The following is a 25,918-nucleotide window of genomic DNA, read 5'->3' as shown; positions in this document are numbered from 1 at the left end:
AGCAACATGGATTTGGTGTGTCCCAGCTAACTCGAACCAATATTTAAAAAAAACAAAAAAATATCGTGCTCTGGAAAGTTCTACCTGCTGCATATTAGTGGTTATCGTGTGTACATTGAGCCTGCATTTTTGTAGCGTAGCTACACTTGCCTAGCCGGAGCCGATTTCGCGTGGATCGTCATGAGCCGTGCTGCGCATGCGCGAGGATCAGTGATGTCACAGCTGGCTCACCGGAGCCGGCATCTCGCGCTCTCTGTCACCGCCGCGCGCGGCTCGCCGCTGATTGTCTGCGCGCTCGGGAGGAGTGGCGGCGTAGCCACGGCAGACGTCGGCGCGCGCCGGCAGACGCCGGTATGGCGCCGGCGCGCGCGCATACTCCGCCACCGCCGCCGGTCTGCGCTTTCCAGAGGAGTGACGTCGTAGCTTTGGCAGACGTATTGGCGCCAGCGCGCGCAGCTATTCGCCTTCGCTGTGCAGTCGCCGTCTGACACTGTGCTGGAGCCGCTTGATAGCGCCTCTGACTGGCGTTTGCAGGTGGGTAACGCCATGGAGAAGGAGAGCGCAAATGCTGCTCGACGGCGCAGAAGAGCCGAGAAGCTTATCTCATCGGATCCCGAAGTAGTTGCATGGCAATTAGCCGTTCAGCGTACGAAGAATGAACAGAAGAAGGCTAATAATCCTATACAATCTGGAAAGCTAAGAATAATCAGCTGAACCTTTGCTAACGCTACGTATATCCTGGCATAGCTTAGCTAAGCCACTGCAAGTTTTTGTATTACTAAGCCCTAATTAATTAACTTTATTTAGCCAACTTTGTCGTTACTGCTCGAATCGGTAAAATTTAATTAAACTTGATGTTGTAGGCCGCCTTTAATTTTAGAATCAAGCATTTATTTTGCGCCGAAATCTGTGTGGTTGTTTTTTTTTTGGAGAAAAAAATGCGCGAAAGACGCCAAATATAAGATACACTCAAACCTCGAGATAATGAACACGGATATAACGAATTATCGGTTATAGCGAAGTAAATGAGGAGTAGTCTTGTCATATAGTGTTAGTAATAAACGTTTGTAACGAATTTCGGATATAACGAAGTTATTTTTGTGGCATATGTGACTTATAATGAGCTTTGAGTGCAGACGCGCACTCGCACTGCTACTCAAGCGATTCCAAGCGTTCTTTGATACACGGGTGCATTCGTTCATCAAACACGCCACTACCCTCCCCCCCCCCCCCCCGCGAAAAAAATTTCTGGCCAAGGCCCTGGCAAGGGCTCTTGAATTTTTAAATATTTTTTTCCTGTTTTTTCTGAGAAACGGCATATACGAATATGGGTGGATCGCCTGGCTGGCTCTTTGTTTTTTTATTTTTTCGTCGTTATACGTGTTTTTTGTGTAACCTCTCGTACTCGGGACTGCCACACACCGCGTGATCTGTGCACATCCCCGTCTATAACATAAAGTTTGGCATGTTGATATATGTGCCCTAACCCTTTTTTTTTTGTAGCTCGTATGTAAAGGTTTGGTGTCAGTTGATCGACACATATCGTATACAGCTTGCGTGCTCTCTTTGGTTGTCGGCATGGACGGTATACGCTTGAATTAGGTGCACATGCACTCATCATTTGATGTAAACAATCCTAGTGAAAATAATTTGCGCTAGTGGTGCCAAGCCTGAAGGAAGTGCGGAACCTGGCGGCCTTCCTTCTCTTTGTTACTCTCTCTCTTTCCTCTTCTCTCGTATCTCTGTTTTTTTCTGTCATTTCTGTCAGTGTTTATTTGTATTTCTTTCTTTCTCTTTCGTCTGCCGCGGTGGTGTAGCGGTTACGGTGCTCGAATGCTGGCCGTGGGTTCGATCCCGGCCGCGGCGGTCGCATTTCGAGGGAGGGAAATGCTAGAGTCCCGTGTACTGTTCGATGTCAGTGCACGTTAAAGAATACCAGACGTAAAACCCCGAAAATTATTACTATTTCTCTTTCGCACCTTTCTCTGTCTATTTCTCGTTTCCTCTTTATTTCTCTCTCTTTCTTTGATTCTGTCTTTCTCTATTTCTGTCTTTTATTTCTTTCTCTTTCTGTCTTTCTTTTTATGCTATGATTTACTCTGTTCCCTCATCCTCGCTTCCCTTTCACATTCCTTGCTATACTACACTATACAATGCTGTACTATGCGCTGCCCGCGTGCCTGGATAGCCGAGTGGTTACGACGATCGCCTTCGGATCGCGGGTTCGAATCCCGCCTCGCCAAGAAATTTTTCTTGCTCTCTCACTGTACATCGTTCTCTCGCTTATCCGAGTTTTTGCATCCCACGCCGGACGAATTGGCGCACGGTTTTCTAAGAGCGAAGCAGAAGATGAAGAGGACGAAGAGATCGCGTGCCGGTTCAGGATTATGATGGTTTTCTGTTCTCTCTGCACAAACTAACGCTCGGCTTAAAAGCTCCACTTTTAATAAGAAATTGACAGTCCCTTTACGTACCGCTTACGAGAGCACAGGCGAAAGGTTATGCTCTCACGTTTTATTCATTGTTAATTCACATATGTGATACACCGTCGACTTGGGGTGTAACCAAAAACGAGGCTGTTGGTGTAACAGAGGTACTTTACTTCCAGAAAGCGCCACCAGGCCGTCCGGCGTCCCTACACGCGTGCTTCCAACGCAACTGTGGGCAATTGTCGTATTTAGTGACGGTTTCAGGAAAACGAGGCGCTGTTTCAGTTTCTCCTTGAAACCTTGTAGAACATCTGTTGTTAAGCTGGTTTCTGCGGCCTTTCATCCAAATGTTTCTGGTGTTTTTGCAAACACAATTCAGGCATTTGTATACGGTCACAGTCCGTAATGTTAAGGCCGTCGATCTCTTAAATAAAAATGCGTGTACATACATTCTAACCGCAAGGAAAATGAAAATACTGACCTTCAAATTCCTTTTGCCTAAGTACCGACAACTGCCTCCTTTTCCGGCCCTCTCACACGCGCTGCCGGCGTCTACCGCCATTTTCTTCCTAACTTGGAAGATTTACAAAGCCCCGTACATCTAAATACATTAGCCACGCATCTTTCAGCGGACAATATGCTAGCGTGACGTGCCTTTCTTTCTTTTCGTCCACTTTAGTTTCTTCACATTTATATCCCAATTATTACAAATAACATCCTCTATGCTTTCCTTGGCATTATTGTCTGCGCAAGACAGACGGTACGATTTTCCATGCGATGTGTCGGCCGACGCGGCGGTGGGGGAGGGGGAATGGTGGCTGTCCGATGCTATGAAAGGTTACCATTCCGGTTACCCCACCGCCGTGTCGGACGTCGCATCGCATGGAAAATCGTACCGTCTGTCTCGCCCTTTATTCGAAGGTCGCAGGTTCGGTCCCTGCCGGCGGCAAGTTATCTTTTCGTCCACTTTACTTTCTTCACATTTATATCACAATTATTACAAATAACATCCTCTATACTTTCCTTGGCATTATTGTCTGTTAGTTCTCATTAATATTGTGTCTATCAAAAGAAAAACATGTGTTATAGCATTTTATATATTGTATTGTAAAATGTAAAAGTGAGTACAAATTTAAATGCAAATGAACACTCTCTTAGAGACTTTGTGTTACTACGTACGGCAGGGGCGTAGCCAGGGGGGGGGGGTTCAACCCTTCCCCCCGAAATTTTTCAGTTTTGCTTGCGTATATATAGAACTGCGCGTGTCTAAACCTTATTTCTTGTTTGTGCTTGACTGCTAGAGCCGGCGAACGTTCTCTGTGTATTCTTTTGTTTGTACTTTTGTTTATTTGTTTGAAGCTGCAGACTGCATTTGCTAATCGCCGCTATCATGACAGACAGAGTAGCGGTCGTCACGCGTGATGACACGCTCTCTATACTCATAGTATTCGCTTATAATAGGCGGATTTGGGCTTCTTTTTTTGCCGAGTCGCTTGTAGAATTTTCCAGTCGCTTGTCGCGTTTTTTTTAGCTTATTTGCATTTTCTCAGCGAATAAATATAGTTATTTCAGTGATCATCACGTTCACCAATAGCGCGTTTGTCGTTCATTAATAGCGTTTTTGTCGATGACTTTGAGTAGTTGAGTGTTGAAGTCAAACATACGTTGGGGGAATCAACGAGTAACGTTAATCATATGCACTGGGAAACGTGCATTCAACCGAATGGAGAATACCGTGGAGACAATGTTAAAAAGTAACCATGTGCTTTCTTTCATAGATGCGCGAGTGACATTTTTTATTATAATTAAAAATATTTTCAAGAACTGGAAAATTCATAAGTTTCCGCTTCTTTTGGGCTTCTTCGCGAAAGTCGCGCCGCTATATTTGAAGGGCTTATTTTGTGATGATCATTTGCTTGTTACTCGGTAGCATCTGGTAACTCTGCTATACGCGCACATTAAAAAAAATCACAATTTCGCCGCAAGGCCGACTCACTGAATGCCATAGCAACGAACTGAAATGTTATATGAACAAAAACCATCCGACCTGGCGTAAATCAACGGAACGCTGGCGTAAGGACTTCATGTGGTTCTATCGCTTCAACGCGAACTCATCGTTGAGAACACTGCACACGTTCAAAGGTACGCGCCGTCTGCTGATCCCTGTCAAGATATGGCGTGCGCGCCCGTGCCCAGCCTATTCAAATCGAGCTGTCACTGCCGGAGCCACGCAGCCCCCCCCCCCCCTCCCTTGCTGGGACCGCCAAAGGCCATTCGCGTGATGGAAGATGGACGGCGTGTGTCCTTCCCGATTGAGCCGCGATCATCGGCTTCCCTGGCACGCTTTGAAACATAGCACATTGAACTACGACGCGCGGGGCAATGTCGTCGCCCTCGAATTTTTTTTGAACCTCACGGCGACGACGACGGCGCGGAAATGTGCCAGTGTGTCCATATAATTGTTAGCGCAATAAAACAGAGAAAGCCACCGTGACATACGGAAGCGTAAATGACCTGTTTCGAGTGGTGTATGGTATTCGCCAGCATAAGCGTGCGCACAGGGGGGGGGGGGGGCAGGGGGGCGGCCGCCCCCCTATTCACCTAAGATGGGGGGCGCAAAGTCAGCCCCACACATCGACATAATGGGAGGGGGAGCGCTGCGACACGGGGGGAGGGGCAATGTCACTGCCATACATTGACAATCGGGAGGGGGGGCGCTGCGACGAACCTTCGCCCCTCCTGAAGGGGCACCCTGCACACGCCTATGTTCGCCAGTTCACGCGAGAGAGACCGATATGAACATGGTACCTAGAAAAAGTATAATAGTCTAGGCATACCGGAAGAACAAACACTTGTCAGAAGATGCTTTTAACCGAACAATCCCCTCTGTGTTGACGTTAACAGCGCGTGTAATACACAAGGACGAAGAAACGACGAGGACTAGCGCTAGTCCTCGTCGTTTCTTCGTCCTTGTGTATTACACGCGCTGTTCACGTCAATATGGAATACCAACTAGCCCGGTCACACACCTTGCCCCTCTGTGAGACCTCGTTCCCTCTGTAATCGCCGAGAGGAGCAAATATACGCCCACTCCTTGAAGTGCAAGATTACGATATATTTACCAGCGCAAAAAAAAAGACGGGACGTTTAGGAAGGACACACACACATAGCGCATGGCGAGCAAATTGTTAGAGAGATTTTAGAGGCAGCCGAAATCCAGAGGCTGGGTGACAAATGTGTCAGCAGGCCTTCCATTTCCCTCTCGAATAAGGAAGTAAGCTAACTACGGCGCATGCCTTTTTAATAGTTTTTACCCTGTGCTTTACACATTTCGTATATTACATTTTAGTTTTTAACGTTTTAGACCTTTTTTATCTTTCTTGTGTGGCTGCCTTGGCTTCTCTGGCTTGAACGTGTTTGCCGGTTGGTTTTAAGATCAATTATACTATCACTTCTTTCATATCGGGGGCGTTCTTTGTGGCGTAAGATTTTTTGACTGCGCGGTTACCTTCGGTAGATTGTATTTTCGGCAAGCAGTGTCACGTGGTTTCCATCGCTTCTTTTCTTGATGTTATCTTTCTGTTGCTTCGACGCGTGCCTGCAAAAAGGCCCTGCGTTCGAGTGATAAATCACTTGCGAGTGCAGCGCTATGTGTGTGTGTCCTTCCTAAATGTCCAGTCTCTTTTGCGCTGGTAAATATATCTTAAACATGAACCAACTCGCCCAAGCAGCCGTTTTAGCAAAGTTTTAGTTTTATTGAAGTGCAAGTTTCGTTCACGCTTCGTCCGCCATCTCTTTGAAAGCCAACCTCTTGGTCACTCTGGCGTTGTGGGGAAGCGCCATGGGATAAGTAGCAAGGAAGCAGCTCGGATCTCAACGCTTTTGTATTGATGCTGACTACGCGCCATCATCGTCACGTACAATGAGCCGCCGAAACAAAAGAAGCAGAGGCGTTCGTACTGTTCACGACAGTATGTGACCATACTTGTGTCCAATTTAAGTTCCCCTGTAGTGCAGCTTTCAGTCGCCGCCGGTATGTACGGTTCTGCGGGTCCGAAACCTACGGCTGGCTGGGGCTCGGACCACAATTGGGAGCGAATCGGCGACGCGACAGCGGTCCGACGGCAGCGGTACCGGTACCGCGTGACCGGTTTCGGCAGTCACACGGAGTACCGGATCGTCGAGTTCTGCGAGGAACTCTTCGCCACGCGCTTCTGCAGTTGGTGCGGTCTAGTGGCGAGCGATATGTACATGCTGTCGTGTCTGCACGTCATCTGTCCCGCGTGCCATCAGAGGGCGTTTGTCAATTCCACGTCGTCCTTCGCCACCTGTCTCATCGACAAGGAGACGCTCCCGCTCTGCATGACCGCCGTCATAGCGAACAACGTCCGCTCAAAACCCGTTCACTGCCCGAGCAAGGGCTGCGACTACACGGGCTGCCTCAAGGACCTGAACGACCACTTGGACCAGAAATGCGCCTTCCACCTGACGACTTGCATCAAGTGCGATGCCGGCGTCGCCCACAAGGACATGCGGAGCCACTTTCTGACGTGTGAGGGCGCTCCGGGCGTCTTCCTCCAGGTTCCGGACGTCCAGTCCCTGCTGGAAGGCCTGGACAACGCCCGCAAGGAGCTGGACAGCGTCGCGGTGTGTCCGGCGAGCGCGAGACCGCTGGAGAACGCGGTAGTCGCTTTGACCAGGCTGCTTGACAGGCTTAGAAGTGAGCTGGATTTGAAAGAACAGGATCTCTGAACCCTGCAGTGAAGCCGGTACTGAACAAGTGAGCTGGCCTGGACCAGGCTTGGACCCGACGGCAACTTCGTGAATATTCGGCCAGCGTCCTCGAAGCAGAGAGCCTTGCCATGCAGATATTCATCTCGTATAGGCTTCGTGGCGAACACGGAACAATTAAAATCTCTTAATGTGTGACATTCCATAAAATTAAAATATGTTCATGCGCAGGATCATTTTCGTTTATAGTTCACAAACTAGAATTTGATTTTTGGCGCAAACAGAACATTAGCTGGACTGTATCAGCGCGTTACTTTTATGTTATCGTGGAATGCTTACACAACTTAAACAATATATTCATAAAAAGCGATCGATTCTAACGGTGAGAATTATGATGCTTCGTAAGTACATAAATACGAACGGCAGATATAAAAACCTGTGACTTCGTTGTACGATAAACCGGGCTGCAAGTACGAGGACAGCACCCCCGAAGAGCCCGGATCAGCGAGCCCCTTCGCTTCTGTTTATTCCAGCAAGAAGACAGAACTCTCGTGCCGCCGTGACGTCGACATTGATGGTGTCTCTTCAGACCTACTTAATTTGTTATTATGACGAAAGCCTTTTAGTGCCTTATCACACGCCATGGCCATGAGAAACGCGGCTTAAAAACGCACGTGATCGTAGCGAGTTTAATAAAAAAATCAAGGTTTGACCGAGAATCGAACCCAGGTATTTTGTGTGCAAGTATTCCACCACAAAGCTCGCCAGTGCTTGAAATTACTTTGGAAAAAGAGCCTACACTGTTGTCATGTCGGGCAAGGAGTCGCGTTAACAGATGCAGTATCGCGTGGTATAAGCATAGATCGCACAAGGCACCATGTGAATTGCGTAACGAATGGGTGGTTGAAAGATACAAACTCATTACAAAGGGCTGAGCTTTAATTGATCAACATCAGCCACAGCATCAACAAAGTGTGCTGCTACCACGTGACCTCTCAAGCTCCGACGATGATAAAATAGCCACACCTGATGAATTTCACCTTCGAGTCGTCTTAGGCGAATACATAATCTAGGGGATCTGTGAGTTTTTGGCAGAGCTGGGCTGTAGAAACTATAATTTATTCTAATCGGCCCAAAGACTGAACTTAACTAGCGACGTGATTTATTTATGTCAGTACAGCTGCCAAATTGCGACACAAGCTCTCGCTCGCACGTATATAACACGACGCGTGGGGCGATGTTATCCATTCGGACTTTATACGGAACATGACGGCGACGGCACGAATGCTCCTCGAGTTCATATAATTGCTGTCGCAATAAGATTCGCCGAATATGCATTTAACTTAATCAGACGCATCAGCAATAGAAAAGAAGTGCGTCCACGTGGAAAGGAATCAGCTTTGGAATCCGTCACTCGAGGTGGCTTTCTCCGTTAAATTGATCCTGAATTAAAATCAAGGCTCCCACACCACTTTCCTCGTCACCTTGAGACACACTAACATCGACGATGCTCCAACGCTACATTCGCCAATAGCCATGTGCGCCGCCTTGGTTTGACCGCCAACCCATATTGTGATAATTGTGTGTTGCGTTTAGAAACCCCCCCCCCTCTCTCTCTCCCTCCCTGGACGAGTGGTTCCACCCGCGGTAACCAGGCAGTCGTATGTTTATTAAATTTGTTTCTGTGTCACCCTCAGCAGTAGTGCACTTGTTATCCATCATACATCACAAACATCTTCAGCTTCATTAAAATGTTTATCTCATCATACATCAGGCTCACCCTAGCAAAAATTCCCAATAAAAAACCAATAGCCTATTGGGTTATTGACACCTATTGGTCTATTGGTTCTATAGGTCTATTGGAACTGTATTTGGCTATTGGTCTATTGGTTCTATATCAGCCTACTGGACCTATATTGGTGTATTGGTTCTCTATTAGCCAATTGGAATTATATTGGCCTATTGGTTCTGTATTTGCCTGCTGGCATTGTATTAGCTTTGTATTTGCCCACTTCTCAGCCCCATTAGAATTAGTCTTGCGCAAGTGTTTTATGGGTGTCTTGTCGTCATGCAGAAGGCCCACACTGTGGCAGCGCCCCTGCAATGATAATCACAGTGGATGAATGAGACATATGTTCAAATATATTCTCATAATCAAAACTACAAGTGCTTCTTCTGGCCCTTGATGATGTTGGCGATCTTGCGGGCCTCATCCGCACTCGAGGAAGTGCCTGAAAGATTCTGTAAATAAACAGAGCCATGAAATCAGAAAACAGTAACACATGTTTATTAAAGTTTACCTTCAAAGCAATGTATAGAAAGTAGACGGCACAGTGAGAAATTATCTAGACCTTAATTCACTGCACATGTTCACAATGTTGGGAGCTGAACTATAGCAAAAAACTGAGTGAAATATTACACACCCAACTGTGGCTTATTGCGTGGAAGAAAACAGTATATCGGCAAAATTTTGCGGCAAAAAAAGGAAGGAAAAGAAAGGGGCAAAATTTTTTTTAAAATTAAGCAGCACCTTATCCCGTTTACACGCTTGCGTCCTGTGTTTTTTGAGCTGTACCCAAGAATGAACTGCAACTCGTCCTTAAATTACAGCAAACTCAATAATCACTTACTATCTGTGACGTGCTCTTTTTCACGATGGTGGTGCGACTATCATACTAGAGCATGCACTAAATCTCAACTTAAGATGCATGAAATAAATTAAGCTAGGGTAGATTCACGATGAGGCAACGGTAATATGTAGACAGTAGTAAAGGCAGCCTAGATCCATATCGTTGCAAGCCCAACACAGCAGTCAGGCTGCAATGAGCTGGATATAACACACGTGCTGCATGTTACGTGCTTATGCAATTAAGCCAACAACATTAATAAACCCACTCCTGCGATAGCCTTAATTGGGCTGCAGTATGTAAAAAATAAAAAAATATGAAATAAAAATCGCACCAGTGCAGTACATATGCTATGCACATTTTGTATAATGAATTATCATGTGGCCTTCTGTGGTTCTTGTGACATTATGTCGAACAAGTATGATAAGCCGATTGGCGCGCACTACAACAGACAAACAGCATCGACTAGAGCGTTTTACTATGAGGCGATAAACGCGTTTTCGGCTTAACACGCACGTTGTAAATACTTACAAAGGGCTTGCGAGACTCCAACTACACTCACGAGCAGGGCGCCTGTCCTTTACCTCTAATCTATGCTACGTTTTTTTGTGCATACTGACAAACACAAAAACAAACTGCAATAATATATGCGCTCAATCATTCAACTTCTGAGAGCGTGTGGACTTGCAATCGAGGCGTTGCTGGTCTCGCTGTCATCAAATACCGGAGACAAAGGACGAGGGACTTCTTTCCCCGACCTTTCAGCTTCGTCCCAAGTTTGAATACAAAAAAAGGTGATATCAAATAAATACTAAATAGAGTAACTACCATGCCCACTCAACTCACCAAACAATCGGAGCACATGGGCCTTGTTGCTCGTCTTGCCATTATTCTTGGTGCCACTTTGTAGAGTCGAAATCGGTCGAAATCGGTCGAAATCCAAGACATTTATGGCTCAGAACGTCTCCATCTGGTGCACGCTGAACACAGCCTTCACGTTATCGTCGCGGAAGCACACTAAAGCAAACATCGTGTAAGCAGGCTTACGTGAAGCATCGAGATCACACAAAGCGCGCGCTATGGCGACAGACACAACGTTTTGGCTTAGCTTGGCCGCAGGCTGGGCTTGTCTTCGTATCGGCCGAGCGCGGATGGCGCGCCAAACGCACGGTCGGTCGCGTTTGCAGATCCACAATTCTTTCTCCTGTATCTTTACAGCACTACTTATATTGCTTAGCATAAATCCAAAGCTTATCTTAAAGCTTAGCACATTGCTTAGCCTGCTTAACCAAGGAACGTGTAAAAAAATGTTCACACATGCAGCGTCGCCACGCCGCGCACCGTCTCACTTTTTTTTTTTTTTGTTCGTCAACTGGCTGGTTCTATGCCGGCTGTGATCTCATGGCGGTTTCTTTATTATTATTCTGTGGTGTCTCTGTTGTCGATTCCTTCGCAAGTTCTTCTTTAGCGTGTTTTACTATAGTGCCCGTTTACCGCACGGCATGTACGGAGACACCGTACCGCCGTGGTCGACACGCAGCCTTTTTATATAACTCTTTTAGTCGCGTGAGTTGCTAACTGCACACGGTGTCTCACGGTGTACGATTAAGCTCAATCGGGATCAGACTTATCAAAAGTGAATTGATCCCGTCTGCAGCTTGCGTATAGCCAATCATGATCAAGAAATTTGATCGGGATCGGGTCCGACGCGCTCAATCAGTCATAAGATGTTATAAACAGCTACCAATAGGCGGTAGCTGTTTGAACAATAAAACTCCTGTTTGCCTTATACATCTTCTGTTAGTACATTAAGAAACCAATAGGAGTACTTATTTGACCAATACAACTCCTATTGGCCCAATAAGTCACCGATAGGCAGCACCGATTTGACCAATACAACTCCTATTGGTCCAATAAGACACCAAAAGGCAGCCCCTATTTGACCAATACAACTTCTATTGGTCTAATAAGACACCAATAGGTGGTGGCTGTTGGTGTCTATTGGTACCCATAGAAGTCTTATACAACCAATACAGCTCCAATAGATGTCCTATAGAACCAATAGTGATTTCCTATTGGACCAATAGGAAATCCTATTGGCATTTTTGCTAGGGCATACCCTCTACGGGGTATTGGCCCAGAAGTGGCTGTTTATACTAATAAATAATAAGTTAGAATTTCGTGGCTATGCTAATATATGATCTATTGAACTTGAAAAGCGTCTGCTACACTAATAACAAAAATATCGCTCTGTAGCTACTGCTACGTGCCTATATTTGGAAGAATTAGATTATTTCGTTGGCTCACTCAGGCAAATCGGTGCATAGTTAAACGGATTACCTTAGTGAGCTCTCATAACTCACATGGACCTTTGTGCATTCACCTAAGGCGACTCGAAGGCGAAAACAATCTTATTTTTCTTCTCAATCGATGTGTTGATCTTGCCTCGCCATCCTTTGAAAGCTTTGTGCACCTAGCGCGGTTTTGCACATGCCTCCAGGATCGGAGGCACCTCGCCTGGTTTTGCACTGCCTCCGTGATCGGCCCACCTTTGATCAAGCTACATTGTCATGTGATGACGGCATCATGTGACGTGACGCCAGACCAGAATTTGTGACGCCATGATGACGTCAGAAAATTTTCGAATCTGAGACTTCATGATGACGTCATAACGTGATGATTTCTTGCATCACTCGTGCTGTACCCGACGCCGCTGACGCGGGACGCCGACGGTCAATATTCGCGTTTGATGAGGCATCTAAGGGTTTCGCCTTAGTAATAATATGACGAATCGGCAATGAATTATTGAAAACCCGCGAAATTCAGCAGGACACGGTTCGGACTCTGTAGGTTCCTCGACAGCGGAGCAAACGCTCTTCTTACTGTACCGAGGAGTAGAGGCTGCAGCACCGAAAAAATAGATAATTCTGCGAGGACAACTCGAACTTGAGTCGTCACACAATGAAGTTTTGTTCTTCTTAGCAGTGGAGTGATACACTGCCTAGACATACGCAAAGCCACCGAGGAGGACGGCACCGTAACAGGTAAACAAAACAATATATTTAACACAAAACAAGGAAATGGATCTTTAGTGAAATAATTGTGTAATATGAAACATGATTCTGCAAAGGTGAAACAGTAAACAAATAACACGACAGCACACGGCGGGGCATCTGACAGAGAGGATTTTCTTCTTCTTCTTCCTCTGCTACACAGCAAATGTAGTTCAAAAGAGACTCTCACACGTATCGCTTTGTCGTCGATCGTCGTCGTCGTCATTATCATCATTAGACATCAGAGGAAGACGAAGCGGTGGAACAGATCGAGTGATCGTGTGAGCAGTTCCGTATCCACCTCGTATCCCATGGAGTTTCAGCCTTCATTCTTCGTTATGTACAGCGCTCCTGCTCAAGGTGCTACGGTCGGCTCGTACCACGGTTGGCAGGCAATCGGCGACGGGCTACCGTCGCGGGAGGCGCTCAACGCCGCGGCGGGGGGCCGTCGACAGCGGTACCGGTACCGCGTGATTGGTTTCGGCTGTCACACGGAGTACAAGACGATCGAGTTTCTCGAGGAGCTCTTCGCCACCCGCTTCTGCAGCTGGTGCGGCGTGGTGGCGGGCGATATGTACATCCTGTCCTGCATGCACGTCATCTGCCCCACGTGCCAGGAGAGAACGTTCGGTGATGCCACGTCGGGCTTCGCCGTCTGCATGATCGACAAGGAGGTGCTGTCCGTCGACGCGACCGCGATCATGCCGAACAACGTGCACTTCAAGCAGGTGCGCTGTCCCTGCCAGGGCTGCGACTACACTTGCTGCCTCAAGGACCTGAACTACCACATGGGCCTGAGCTGCGCCTTCAACCTGACGACTTGCACCAAGTGCGACGGTAGCGTCGCCCACAAGGACATGCCGAGCCACTTCTGGACGTGCGAGGGCGTTCCGGGCGTCTTCCTCCACGCTGCGGACGTCCACTCTTTGCTGGAGGACGTGGACAAGGCCCGCAAGGAGCTGGACAGCGCCACGGTGTGTTCGGCGAGCGCGAGACCGCTGGAAAATGCGGTGGTCGCGGTGACCCAGGTGTTCGATAGGCTTAATAGCCACCTCGGCATGGAAACACCGGAATGTCCAGGATCTCTTGCTGGCGGAGATCCAGCGAAATTACCTGGACCAATGTGACGCCAACATCGGTGCGTCGAGCCGTCTCGTAGCATGATGGCGTTGCCCGTTCAGTTTGTAGACTGCGTGGAAGGCTAATGTACTGAGTTGTTTTATTCGCACCTTTCGTGCAGTATTTGATAAAATCAGTTTATTTTGTTGATATGCTGTCGCATTCTTTTACTTGTATTGTACGACGTAGGATTTCATCGGGTGTTTGGGTACCGGCTGCTGCTGTTCTTCCTCCCGGCCGGCGCTTCGGGCGCCGTGCCCTTTGTTCTCCGAGCGTCGCGTTCGACGTCCGATACCACACATATATATCTGTTTTATTCTGTTATGTCACCATTCGCTTCGCTCCGAAGGCAGTGCAAGTATACAGCAGTCAGTAAAGCTCGATCTACATTCAAGCCCCCATGGCCCGTGGACAAGAAACAGCCCCATATTGGTACAAGCTTCCACACTTCACAAATATTTAGGGTAAACTATACCTCCTGTTGGAGCGTGCAGCTCGCGCAGCGTCTTAGATTACTGACTAGCTGACTGACTTGGTCAATGGAAGCGCCTCTTCATGACTGCGATCGGGCTTCCGCCTTAAAAATTTCAATTTCTGCCTCACCCGCCTTACTTTCCTTCTAACCACCGGCTTCTTTAAGGTAAGTGCCATGAAATGAAGCAGAGGCGTAGCCAGAAATTTTTTCCGGGGTGGGGGGGGGGGTTCATACCAGACTTTATGTATGTTCGTGCGTGCGTTTGTATGTGCGCGTGTATATATACGCAGGCAAAACTGAAAAATTACGGGGGGGTGGGGTTGAACCCCCAACCGCCTCCACCCTGGCTACGCTCCTGAGATGAAGAACAAGTGAGCTAGCAAGCATTCTGAAAAAAATAAAATAAAAATTGGGGGACCCTTAAGCTTCGCCTTTAAGTGTTGAACGCGATAGCGAAATCCGGCCCCTAGTGCGCACTTCAACCACTAAGCGCATACTTATTAATGTGTATTGTTACACACACACACGCACGCACGCGCGCGAATTTTACAGGCTTTCAATCGAAAGCAAGAGTCGCATGGCCTCCAAGATATACGCCGCGCGCCGGCCCTCTCGGAAGCCATGAAAAGGCGAGACATATTTCTTACAATGCCTCACAGATGGCAGCACATTATCTAGCGTTTGCTGCGTTGGCTTGATATGTTTTCCTCTAGATGGACATAGTTGTCCATTTTTAGAGCTGTTTGAAAGTTCGTGTGTGTATTTAGCGGCGATGGCTGCACTATCCCGGCGTTTTTCGACGTACTTTGATGGCCTCGCGAATGCGCCTACCTTATGGGCTCGTTTTCGTCGTGACACCTGCCGAACAAAATGCGTCGAGACTCCTTTCACTACATGACATTTATGTAGTGTTTTTGTCCGAAGCAGCTGCAAGCAACATCGTGGCTTTGTGGTAAGACACCTGCTTGCCACGCAAACGGCCCCGGTTCGATCCTCATTGGGACCGAAGATTTTATCGTTTATTCTAGTTGCTACTTTCTCGATTTTTCACTCACGGATGATTTTTCGCTCACAACCAACGGTGCCGACGCCGACAGCGGAATTTCTGCGACACGAGCTCTCTAACGCTACCGCGTTAAAAGAGCGCACCTTTGCGCTAAGTCGCGCAAGGCTGGGTCTCAAGCGGGGCTGATGGGCATCCATAGCTGGCCCAGGCTTTTACCCTCTCTCTCCTTCTCACCCCTTGCTATACTTTATACTATACACGACTATGCTTGCTCTCTTTTTCTTTTTTCTCTCAGTTTATTTCTCTCTCTCTCTCTATTTCTTTCTTTCTTTCTTTCGTTCTTTCTTTCTTTCTTTCTTTCTTTCTTTGTCTTCCCTTTCACTATCGCTCTCTCTCTTTCATTTTCTCTCTTTTTCTCGCTTTCTGTCTTTCGTCCCTTTATTTCTCTCTTTCTTTTTATGCCATGCTTTACTCTCTCCCCTCTTCCTTCCCTCCTCCTCAACCTCATTTCACCTTCCCACCCTCTATAGCGTGCCTGGATAGCCGAGTGGTTACGGCGCTCGCCTTCGGATCGTGTGCACGCGGGTTCGAATCTCGCCTCGCCAAGAATTTTACTCTTTCTTTTTCTTTCTCTCTCTGTGTACTCGTTTTCTCGCGCCCATCACAGTTATTGTATCCTACGCCGGACAAATGGGCGCATGTTCTTGGCGCTCAGCGGTGCAGAAGAAGGAGAAGTGGATGAAGAGCGTGCGTGCCGGTTCGTGATGATGATAATTTTCTGTTTACGACACACGGCAAACCTCAAGCTCAACAGCTCTGGTGTAAAAAGAAACTGCGTGGCTCTAACTGGCTTAAAGGAGCCCTGCAACACTTTTCCAAGTAACTATCGAATGGCTTCATTAAAGGTGTTTATTGCCTCACCAATCGACCGCCGCATTAATGTTTAAGAATCCGTCAAGTATATATGCGAGCGGAATTACAGAGATTTGTCGCACGCTGTAAATACTTTCTCCCTTCTCTCGTCCCGACGAGCGCGCTGGAAGCTAAGCAGGGAGGGATCGCACGGGGTAAGTAGTTACGTCACGCCCACGTCATGACCTTGAGCACTTTTACTTTTCTTTAGATGCGAAGCATCTTATGGCGGAGTTCAAACCGGTGGTGTGCGGCGTGACCACCCTTACTGCGCATGCGCAAACCCTCTCCACACATCTCTCCACTCCCCCTTCCCCTCTCCCCTCCCCTCTGAAACGCGGGCTCGACATGGCGAAACGCTGCTTCGCATCGCCCCATGGTCCCCTTTAGCGGGAGATGGTGATTTTTTTCTTCCAACGCACGACTTACTTTCAGTGTGATCGCGAGCAAGCGCGCGGGCATGTGGAGGCCTTGGCCGACTCCCGCGGCGGCCGCGGTAACTACGCAGCTCGCGGTGCTCAATCAGTCAATGGCCGTGAACTTTGGGTATGGCGCGGTCATTCGGGTATATGGCATCATTTGTAAAAGAAGAGGGAACGATTTCTAGCTGACTTCGAGACTTATTTGTAAATTCCAGGCCGCGTGCTGCGCTATAATGTTTGGCTACTGTTTGGCTACTACCGATTGGCACCGTTTTCTGAGCGTTCTGAGCGTTTTCTGAGCTGCAGGGCCCCCTTAAAGGGGCCCTGCAACACCTTTCTTAATTATATTGGAATAGTCTCATTATTGACGTATGACTCTTCACGAGTCATATGCCGCAAAAATTTTTCGAATCCGTCAAGTCTAAGTGGTGTTACCAAATTATAGAGATCACGTTCCGCAGCTTTCTCTCTCAACTCAACGCAGCGAGCGCGCGGAAAGCTGCGCGCGGCGTGAGGGGAGGGAGGGAGGGCGGAGGTGCGAGGAGGCGACGTCAGCGCCGGCGGCATTTTTTTCATTTTTTTCTCTCTGGCGTCTCGGCGCAACCACGTGGTCTGTGCCGCCACTTCCGGTCGGCTTGCGTCGTTCTCGTCGAGCGGAAGTCGATCGCGCTGTGTATCGCGCGTGCTTGAAAACTGCGCGTCGGTTTGGTAATGTTGGGTGTGCACCTCGAACGCCGTAGTGTTTTCATCACTCTGCCAACCATGGAAGCAAACGTGCGCGCTCGTTTGGAACGAATGACAGCTGAGATCGGTTTCGGCCCCATACTCCGATACACCGCCTCGTAAGACGGCACTGGCAGACGACCCCGAAGCGCCGCCATTACCGGACGCCAGCATTGTTATCGGAGACACGCTGCGCCCGTGCCTCGGTCGGTCGCGAGAACGTGCCGACGATGCAGTTCTCAGCTGACGAGGCAACACTCGAACGGCTGCCACTCTCAACGGCAACCGGCGATGGTCAAAAGCACAGAAATATTCACGTTTGCGGCACTGCGCATGGCGAAGAAAACGGAACCACGCAACTACGAGCAGACGAGCTGTCGGTGAGACCGGAAGTGCTAATATTAATGTTTGTTCGGTGTTTTTAACGCGATAACATAATATAAACGTACATATTATCTACTTATTGAACTCAAAATTAACAACGAAAGTAATAATGAGGGTGTTATCGGGATTATAACATCAGCCAATGGTGGAACTGCCGACAATCGCGTCATATTTGCGGGACTAATACATCATTTGTCGAGAGAAGAGGGAGCGATTTTCAGCTGACTTTGAGAATTTATTGTAAATTCCAGGCCGTGCGCATAATATTTGGCTCGCGTGTTCTCGAGAGCCTCGACTACCGATCGGCAGCGCTTTTTGAGCATGCTCGAAAAGTGTTGCAGGGCCCCTTTAAGATAAACAATGAACTTGTGTTTATACCGGATCAGCATTAATATGCACAATATTTTTTGCTAATATTGAACCAATGTAGGTTAATAAGGATCAAAGTTCCAAGGTGTATTTTCCTTTTTGTTCTTTTTACTTTGCACCGTAACTTGAGATTTCGCTCGTCAATACTTGTTACACCACGGATTTCGAAGCAACTTCTCGAATTTTGGCAGTTCTTTGTCAAAAAGATAATTTTGCTCACTAAGTTCAGTCACGGATCATTCAGAATACACTGTAGCTCACGTTTACCAATAAGCAACAACTAGTACCGGGCATGCACACGCAGGGAAAATGTTGGTTGTGAAGGCGAGCTGGTGCCAAAACTTGGAGGAGACTTCGCCATCTGCCCTCAGTTTTTGTGTGCTCAGACGAAACCGTGGTCTTCCAATGTCTAAGTATCAAGAGCGTAGCCAGAATTTTTTTCAGTGGGGTTTCAACCACCCTTTATGTATGTTCGACTTGCGTATGTGTGCGTGTATACAGACATGTATGCAAAACTGGAAAATTTCGGGCAAGAGGTTGAGCCCCCCCCCCCCCCCAACCTCCTCCCCTTTACCCTCCGCCCTGGCTGCACCAATGGTAGCCAGGTTTTCATTTCAGAAAGAATTCAACATTCCCCTTCTGGCTATTCGCCTATACGATTAATGCCGTCCCTAATGTAAGGATAAAATATGGCCTAACCAAGTTTTCTGCTTGGTGTCCAAGAAGATTGAACAGATTTCATTCAGTGAACTATAAATGAAAGACAACACAGCAATCTGCACATCCACAGTGGTATACCGTCGGCTATATTTTATCGAATGCCGCGCGGAGAAGACGATCTGAAAAAATTTTGTTGCGTGTTCGTTACGAAGCCTATACGAGCTGAAACACTGGAGAACATTACAGCGCAATGTGATCTGCTTCGAAGAGGCTTGCCCCGATGACGACGTCCCCGCTGGGGCAAAGTCATGAACGCCGGTTCAGTGCCGCGTCTACAGTGCCGAGTTCGGGATGTCCAGTTTATCGGTGTCCGGCTGATCTTCAAGCCTGTCAAGCAGCTCGGACACTGCGACGACCGCGTTTTCCGGTGGTGCCGCTCTCTCCGAACACTCCACGGCGCTGTCGAGGTCCTTACGGGCGTTATCCAGGTTCTCCCAAATAGACTGGACGTCCGCCGCCTGCAGGAAGACGCCAGGAGCGCCCTCGCACGTCATAAAGTGGTCCCACATGTCTTTATGGGCGACGATGGCCTCGCACTTGGCGCACGTCGTCAGGTGGAAGGCGCAGTACTGGTCCAAGTGGTCGTTCAGGTCCTTGAGGCATCCCGTGTATCCGCAGCCCCAGCTAGGGCAGCGCACGCGCCTAAAGCGCACGTTGTTCGGTATGATGGCGGTCATGTAGATCGACAACACTTCTTTGTCGATAAGACAGAGCGCGAATCCCGACGCAGAGTTGCCGAACGCCTTCTCCTGGCACGGTGGACAGATGATGTGCAAGCAGGACAGGATGCACATCTCGTTGGACACCAGGCCGCACCAGCCGCAGAAGCGCGTGGCGCAGAGCTCGTCGAGGAACTCGACTATTTGGTACTCCGTGTGACAGCCGAAACCTGCCACGCGGTACCGATACCGTTGCCGCCGACCTGTAGCAACGTCGGGCGTCTCTCGCGACGGTACGGCGTCGCCGACGCGCTCCCAATCGTGGTAAGAGCCGCAGCACGCCGTAGCTTCTTGTCCAAAAGAACCGTACCAAAGGAGGCGTTGACCGTACATATCGGCGACAGAATAGGTCGCACTGAAACTTCAACTGAATGCGAGTGCGCCGTTATCGCTGCTGTGGGCCTGTGGCTTCGAACGCAAGTACCCTCGCGCTCTCTCTTAATGATGATGATGATGATCCTACATGACTGGCTTACACCCACCCTGGGGGATTGACCAAGAAATGAATAAATTTCTAAAACGGCGCGTTACCGGAACTATAATCGCGAAGGCCGCGTTTCTAAAGAAATAATAACGCAAATGCGTTGGTGGCGCACTTCGAAATTAAAAAAAAATTCTTTGTTGATTTTATTTATATATACATACATATACATATCCGGCCGGGACATGACGGCGACGGCAAAAACCAGCCGAGAGTGTCCATATAATTGCTATCGCAATAAAAGAAAAGAAAGTGCTCAAGCTTAGGTCATGACGCGCGCCGGTGAACGGACGTCTTCTTGCCCTCTTGTCATCCGCCACCCCGCGTAGCTTTCAGCGCGCTCGCTGGTACGAAAGGCGAGAGAAAAGCGCTTAAAGCGTGCGATAAATCCTTATAACTGCGCTCGTACTTGACGTATTCTGGAAATTTTTGCTGCAGTCGATTTGTGAGGCAAGAAACTCCTCTAATGAAGCCATTCGATGATTACTTGGGAACGTGTTGCAGGGCCTTTTGAAAGTGCAAAAATATGATGCAAAAAAGAGCAAGTTTTCAATATCCGACAACATTGTTGTAAACAGTTGTGCGCATACTTGTCGCAAATTCGCCTCCTTTGCGAGGCAGGCGTATAAAGAGATTGAGTCAGCAATGACGCAGATCAGAGATACTATTTACAAAACGATGATCCAGCCCACACAAAGGATCGAATCACGAAGCGAAGGAAATTTGCTCTTCTCTTAGCCGCCTTTTCCGTTCACGCTCTTTGGGTTCCCTGTCTGTGGCGCGTCGTTCTCTCACTATCCATGTCATCCAGCTGCAACATCAATGAGAGACAAGTGGCGAGGTGTGCCTGAGCGACGTACACTCCCCTACAGCCCAGTACGAAGGATATGCATGCTAAAATTTCTCAATAGTTATGCAATTGATATGCGACCATTTTCTTTAGAACTTCACCGAGGTCCGAGCTATGGACGGCACAGCTAGCCAGCTCTGACACGGAGGTGCAGCTAGCGATTCTGGGTCGGGCCAGGCAGGCGGCAGCAGCCAGTGGAGCTCTGACCTGCGCCCCACCCATCGAGCTCATGACCCCTTACCCATAGGCGTAAGCAGGGTTCCCTTCAGGGAGGGCCGAAGGTCCGTCGCAGCGCCCCCCCTCCCAATTATGTCAATGTATGGCGCTGACACCCCCCCCCCTCCGAGTCGCAGCGCCCCCCCTCCCCATTATGTCAATGTGTGGGGCTGACTTTGCGCCCCCCTGCCCCCCCCCCCCCCGTGCGCACGCCTATGCCCTTACCTCAAACCCTTAACAATAGAGTTATTCCATGGATGGATGGACGGAACTTTATTTGGTACTCGAGAACCTCTATCAGACAACCCCATTCTATCCGTTTCTCGGTCGATGATCTCCCTGCGTGGGTGCGAGCCATTGACGTATACGACGTCATAATCATCGTCATCATCATCGATCGCGCGAGGAGTTTTGTGCCCTTCTCGAATCCCAGTTTGATCCTTCATTGGTCGCTACGTACAGCGCTTCGGGTCAAGACGTCACAATGGCCGGCAGCTCGGACCACGATTGGGAGCAAATTGGCGACTGGACGTCGTCGCGAGGGACACCCAACTCCGCGGCAGAGGGCCGTCGACAGCGGTACCGGTACCGGGTGACCGGTTTCGGCTGTCACACGGAGTACAAGACGATCGAGTTTTTCGAGGAGCTTTTCGCTACCCGCTTCTGCTGCTGGTGCGGTCTGGTGGCTGGCGAGATGTACATCCTGTCGTGCTTGCACGTCATCTGTCCCGCGTGCCAGGAGAGGGCGTTTGGCCTGACGTCGGACTTCGCCGTCTGTCTCATGGACAAGGAGATGCTGTCCATCGACGCGACCGGGATCATGCCGAACAACGTGCACTTGAAGCTCGTCCGCTGTCCCAGCCAGGGCTGCGACTACGTGGGCTACCTGAAGGACCTGAACTACCACTTGGGCCGGGGCTGCGCCTTCAACCTGACGACGTGCACCAAGTGCGACGGCAGCGTCGCCCACAAGGACATGCCGAGCCACTTCTGGACGTGCGAGGGCGCTCCGGGAGTCTTCCTGCAGGCCGCGGATGTCAACTCCCTGCTTGAGGACCTGGGAAAAGCCCGCAAGGAGCTGGACGGTGCCGCGCTGTGTTCGGCGAGCGCGAGCGTGCTGGAAAGTGTGGTGGTCGCTGTGACCGAGGTGTTTGACAGGATTAATAGCCAGCTCGTCATGGAAACACCTGCGACCCGGTCCCGATGGCGCTAATCCAGCAAAATGATCCGAATCGGTCCGACGCCAACATCGATCATTGCTTCGGGACATCTCGAAGGACGATATCGTTGTTCTTTTCAGCTCATGGATTTTATGGCGGCCAACCTAAAAATTACTTTATTCGCGCACTAAGTCAGCGATAAAATTACTTTGTTCCCTTGATACTAGGAGCGGTCATCTTAACTCAGGAACTAGAATAGTGATATAGGGACTAGACTAGTGATGTTACGCGGCAGGCTTACAACGTCCATTGACTTACGTTAGGCTTACAACAATATTTTGGACCCAAGGCTAGGATATTGCAGTGACTATCATCTAAGACAGCTCCTCCGAGGACTGGTAAGTTATTTGGCGGTGAAATAGTAGAAAAAAATCTTCCTGTTATAAGCTTGAGGTTCACGAAGTTTCACCCTCGAATTCCGCATGCTGGACAGCTATACCCTCATATCCAATCAGCATAGAGCTGCTTCTGGCGGCGAAGGTCATGCGGAGTAGAGCAACGGACCTTGAGGCATTTCTGGTAGAATTTAATTTGACGCCAGGATTCCGCGGTAAGTACGGCAAAAATACTCCTGGCATGTTCGGTAGATGGTTGCAGAAAGCCGCACGAAATTAGAACTTCAACTGGGCACACTCGATTCTTAGAAAACCACGACATATATTCCTAGCACGGGGCATCATCATCATCGTCAGCCTGTCTACGCCCACTGCAGGGCAAATGCCTCTCCCATGTTCCGCCAAGAGCACGGGGCAAACAAATATGAATTAAAAAAGCCAATGAAGCAGGATTGTTCAGATAAGTAGGAGCAACTGCTGGTAAGATCGCTAGCGCGATCTCTACGACACGACGCAAAGGGGCACAGCGATTTGTGGGAAGTGCCGCCGCCGAGTATCGCGATACTTTTGCAAGAGGCATCGGCGGTGGCGAGGAACACCCGACCTCTCGCCAGAATTATTGTTTTATACTCGTCGTTTTCTCCGCGGACGCTATCCGCCAGAACATAGCTTCGCTGAAAAAATGTCTATATGCCACTGCTGTCATAGACGTACACAGGGTTCCCCTTCAGGGGGGGGGGGACGTTCATTGCAGCGCCCCCCCTCCCTATAAGACATTGCGCCGCCCCCCTCTTAGGTGACTAGGGGGGGGCGCCCTCCTCACCCCCCCCCCCCCTGCGCACACCTATGACTGCTGTGTGGCAAACTATCAGGGGCGTAGCCAGGGGGGGGATGCCTGGGGGGGTTCAAACCCCCCCGAAAATTTTCAGTTTTGCTTGCGTATATATACGCGCACATACAAACGCACGCACGAACATACATAAAGTATGGTTGACCCCCCCCCCCCCACGAAAAAAATTTCTGGCTAGGCTCCTGCCAACTAGACATATTCGAGATGTTCTGACCTGCCTTCTGAACCCCCACCTGCTCAGGCGAGAGTGTGCTTTCCTACCAACCCCCCTCCCCTCCCCCCGAAAAAAAAAATGTTCGGAAGAGTGGTAACCTGGCCTAGTTGGTATGGATGCATATAGTAATGAACAGCGCAAAATAAAAACGAGTGTTTTATGTTCCTCTTGTCTCTCGTTTTCATTTCACGCTGTTAATCAGGGGCGTAGCCAGGGGGGTTGGGGGGTCGAATCCTCGAAAATTTTCAATTTTGCTTGCATGTATATACACGCACACATACGCACGAACATACCTAAAGTATGGTTGAATTAACCCCCTCCCCCCGAAAAAAAATTTCTGGCTACGCCCGTGCTGTTAATTACTATGCATAAAAAAAAAAACCTGGCTACGCCACCGCTGTGTGGCCGTCCAACTATTTTAGAAACTGCCAGTGTACCAATTTTGTGTGGTCTTTCGCATGGTTTTGTTTCCGTTGCAATTAAATACACAGAAAATGCGATGTTGGTTTCGTGTAAGGTAAAACCTGACACTGTATTAACGAATCGCACTCCTTCAACAGCAAAGAGGTAACTCGTACCGTACCAGGGCGCTTGACGTGCCAGAAAAGGCGTGATAGCGAAATACTGAGTTCACGCCACTGCTTGATAAAAGCTCCATTTTCGCGCCATTTTCACGTCCAACTCTTCTTTTTCGTGAGGTCATGAACTGTGATCATGACTTTGACACGGTGAATACAAACTGAGCTTCGTTATCAGTGGAGAAACAACTTGACTGCGTTATAAAACAACCAGACACTCAATCTTGCAACTTTTCAAGGACATTTCGGAGGTGCCTTCGCGCCTCGCTTATTTCTGGCGCGAAATTCAAAAAGGGACATTTGCCTCCGTTCCTGCTTCTTCGTGTAATAGTAAATGATAATTTATTGTATGAATATTGAGACTTGAAATAACGCGTTATCACCTTAGCTCATTATCACTTAATTTTTTTCAAAGTGTGTTAGGCTGCAAGTTGCACAGAAAAAAGACCGACGCCGCTGGTGCAGCCCATGCCCACTTTGGACACGTGCGACAAAGATGTAGCCGTGCATTTTCCTTTATGACCAGTATCGCCAGGAATTAAGATTTGAGAAATGCTAGAAAGATCAACAGGCATTAACCGTATCTTCTACCCGAAAAAAAAAAGAAACAAGAGAAAAAAAAAAACAGGAAAAACTGAAACGAGTGGGCGCATGAACGTTGCACGGAGTTTCATATCTGTCATAAATTCCATCCGGTAGCCTGACTGCTTGCTCGTTTATAGCATTTTCATTTAATCCATGTTTTAAGTCTTCCTAAACTTCCAGTTTCCTTTACCTTCATAGGCCTTCACCTTAAACATCCTGGTGCCCGCTCCTTGGCCCAACCCCCTTTGTGGGTGAGCGCCATCACGAAGGGAACCATCTTATCATCATAGCTTTCGGCTTCCTCGCCGCGTTGGCATTCCACTGGCGCACGCGAGCTGACCATACTTGGTGGGGGTTCCCTCTCGTCCACTCCAAGGAAAGGGCACCCGTCAGGATCAACTAAAAACCATTTATTCGCAAAGGAAAACTTTGAAGACATTACGGCTATGAGAGCAAAACATAAGAGCAACTTCCCTGCCGGCGCCGCTATCCATATGGCCCCGGCAGACCGCATGCCGGGCACACAAGCACTCCTCGCGAACATTCGCCGACCACTCCCCCTAGCTTTCAGCTCGCTGTGCTCGTTTATAAAGATATTGCGCATCCAGGGACATGCGCAGTGGCACCCGTTGCTGCTTGGTATCATCAGTATCACCGGCGGTATGGTATGGCGGTCAAGTATGGTTGAACCAACGTTACTAGAATAGGTCTATTAACGTTGGGTTGAACCTCCCCCTCCCCCCGAAAAAAGGTTCTGGCTACGCTGCTGCTGCGCACGCCTATGTGCACGACCCGGGGCAGATGTACTTGTCTCGTAGGAATTAAACAGCATTCAAGAGTTTCTCAGGAGTGCCAGGGGCATAGCCAAGGGGGGGGGGGGTTCAAACCCCACCCGAAAAT

At 48.8% G+C, this 25,918-nt stretch overlaps 1 protein-coding gene across 1 annotated transcript; it reads left to right on the top strand.

The window, feature by feature from the left end:
• The first annotated feature begins 13,151 nt into the window (after positions 1 to 13,151).
• On the top strand, positions 13,152 to 22,449 carry LOC125759921 (uncharacterized). Its single transcript, XM_049419410.1, has 2 exons — positions 13,152 to 13,652; positions 22,168 to 22,449. The coding sequence occupies exons 1-2, from the start codon at positions 13,152 to 13,154 to the stop codon at positions 22,447 to 22,449; spliced, it is 783 nt and encodes a 260-aa protein (XP_049275367.1).
• The last annotated feature ends 3,469 nt before the right edge of the window (positions 22,450 to 25,918 follow it).

Source organism: Rhipicephalus sanguineus, chromosome 9, assembly GCF_013339695.2.
Source record: "Rhipicephalus sanguineus isolate Rsan-2018 chromosome 9, BIME_Rsan_1.4, whole genome shotgun sequence".
NCBI classification, from domain to species: Eukaryota; Metazoa; Arthropoda; class Arachnida; order Ixodida; family Ixodidae; genus Rhipicephalus; species Rhipicephalus sanguineus.
Note: the sequence above shows the minus strand (reverse complement) of the source record. Positions and strands in the feature narration are given on the sequence as shown.

Excerpts from the sequence above, each read along its gene's own strand:
- LOC125759921 (XM_049419410.1), top strand. The coding sequence starts at position 13,152 with ATGGAGTTTCAGCCTTCATTCTTCGTTATGTACAGCGCTCCTGCTCAA. Across the intron at positions 13,653-22,167 it reads GCCTGAGCTGCGCCTTCAAC|CTGACGACGTGCACCAAGTG; the intron begins CTGACGACTTGC and ends TGCGCCTTCAAC.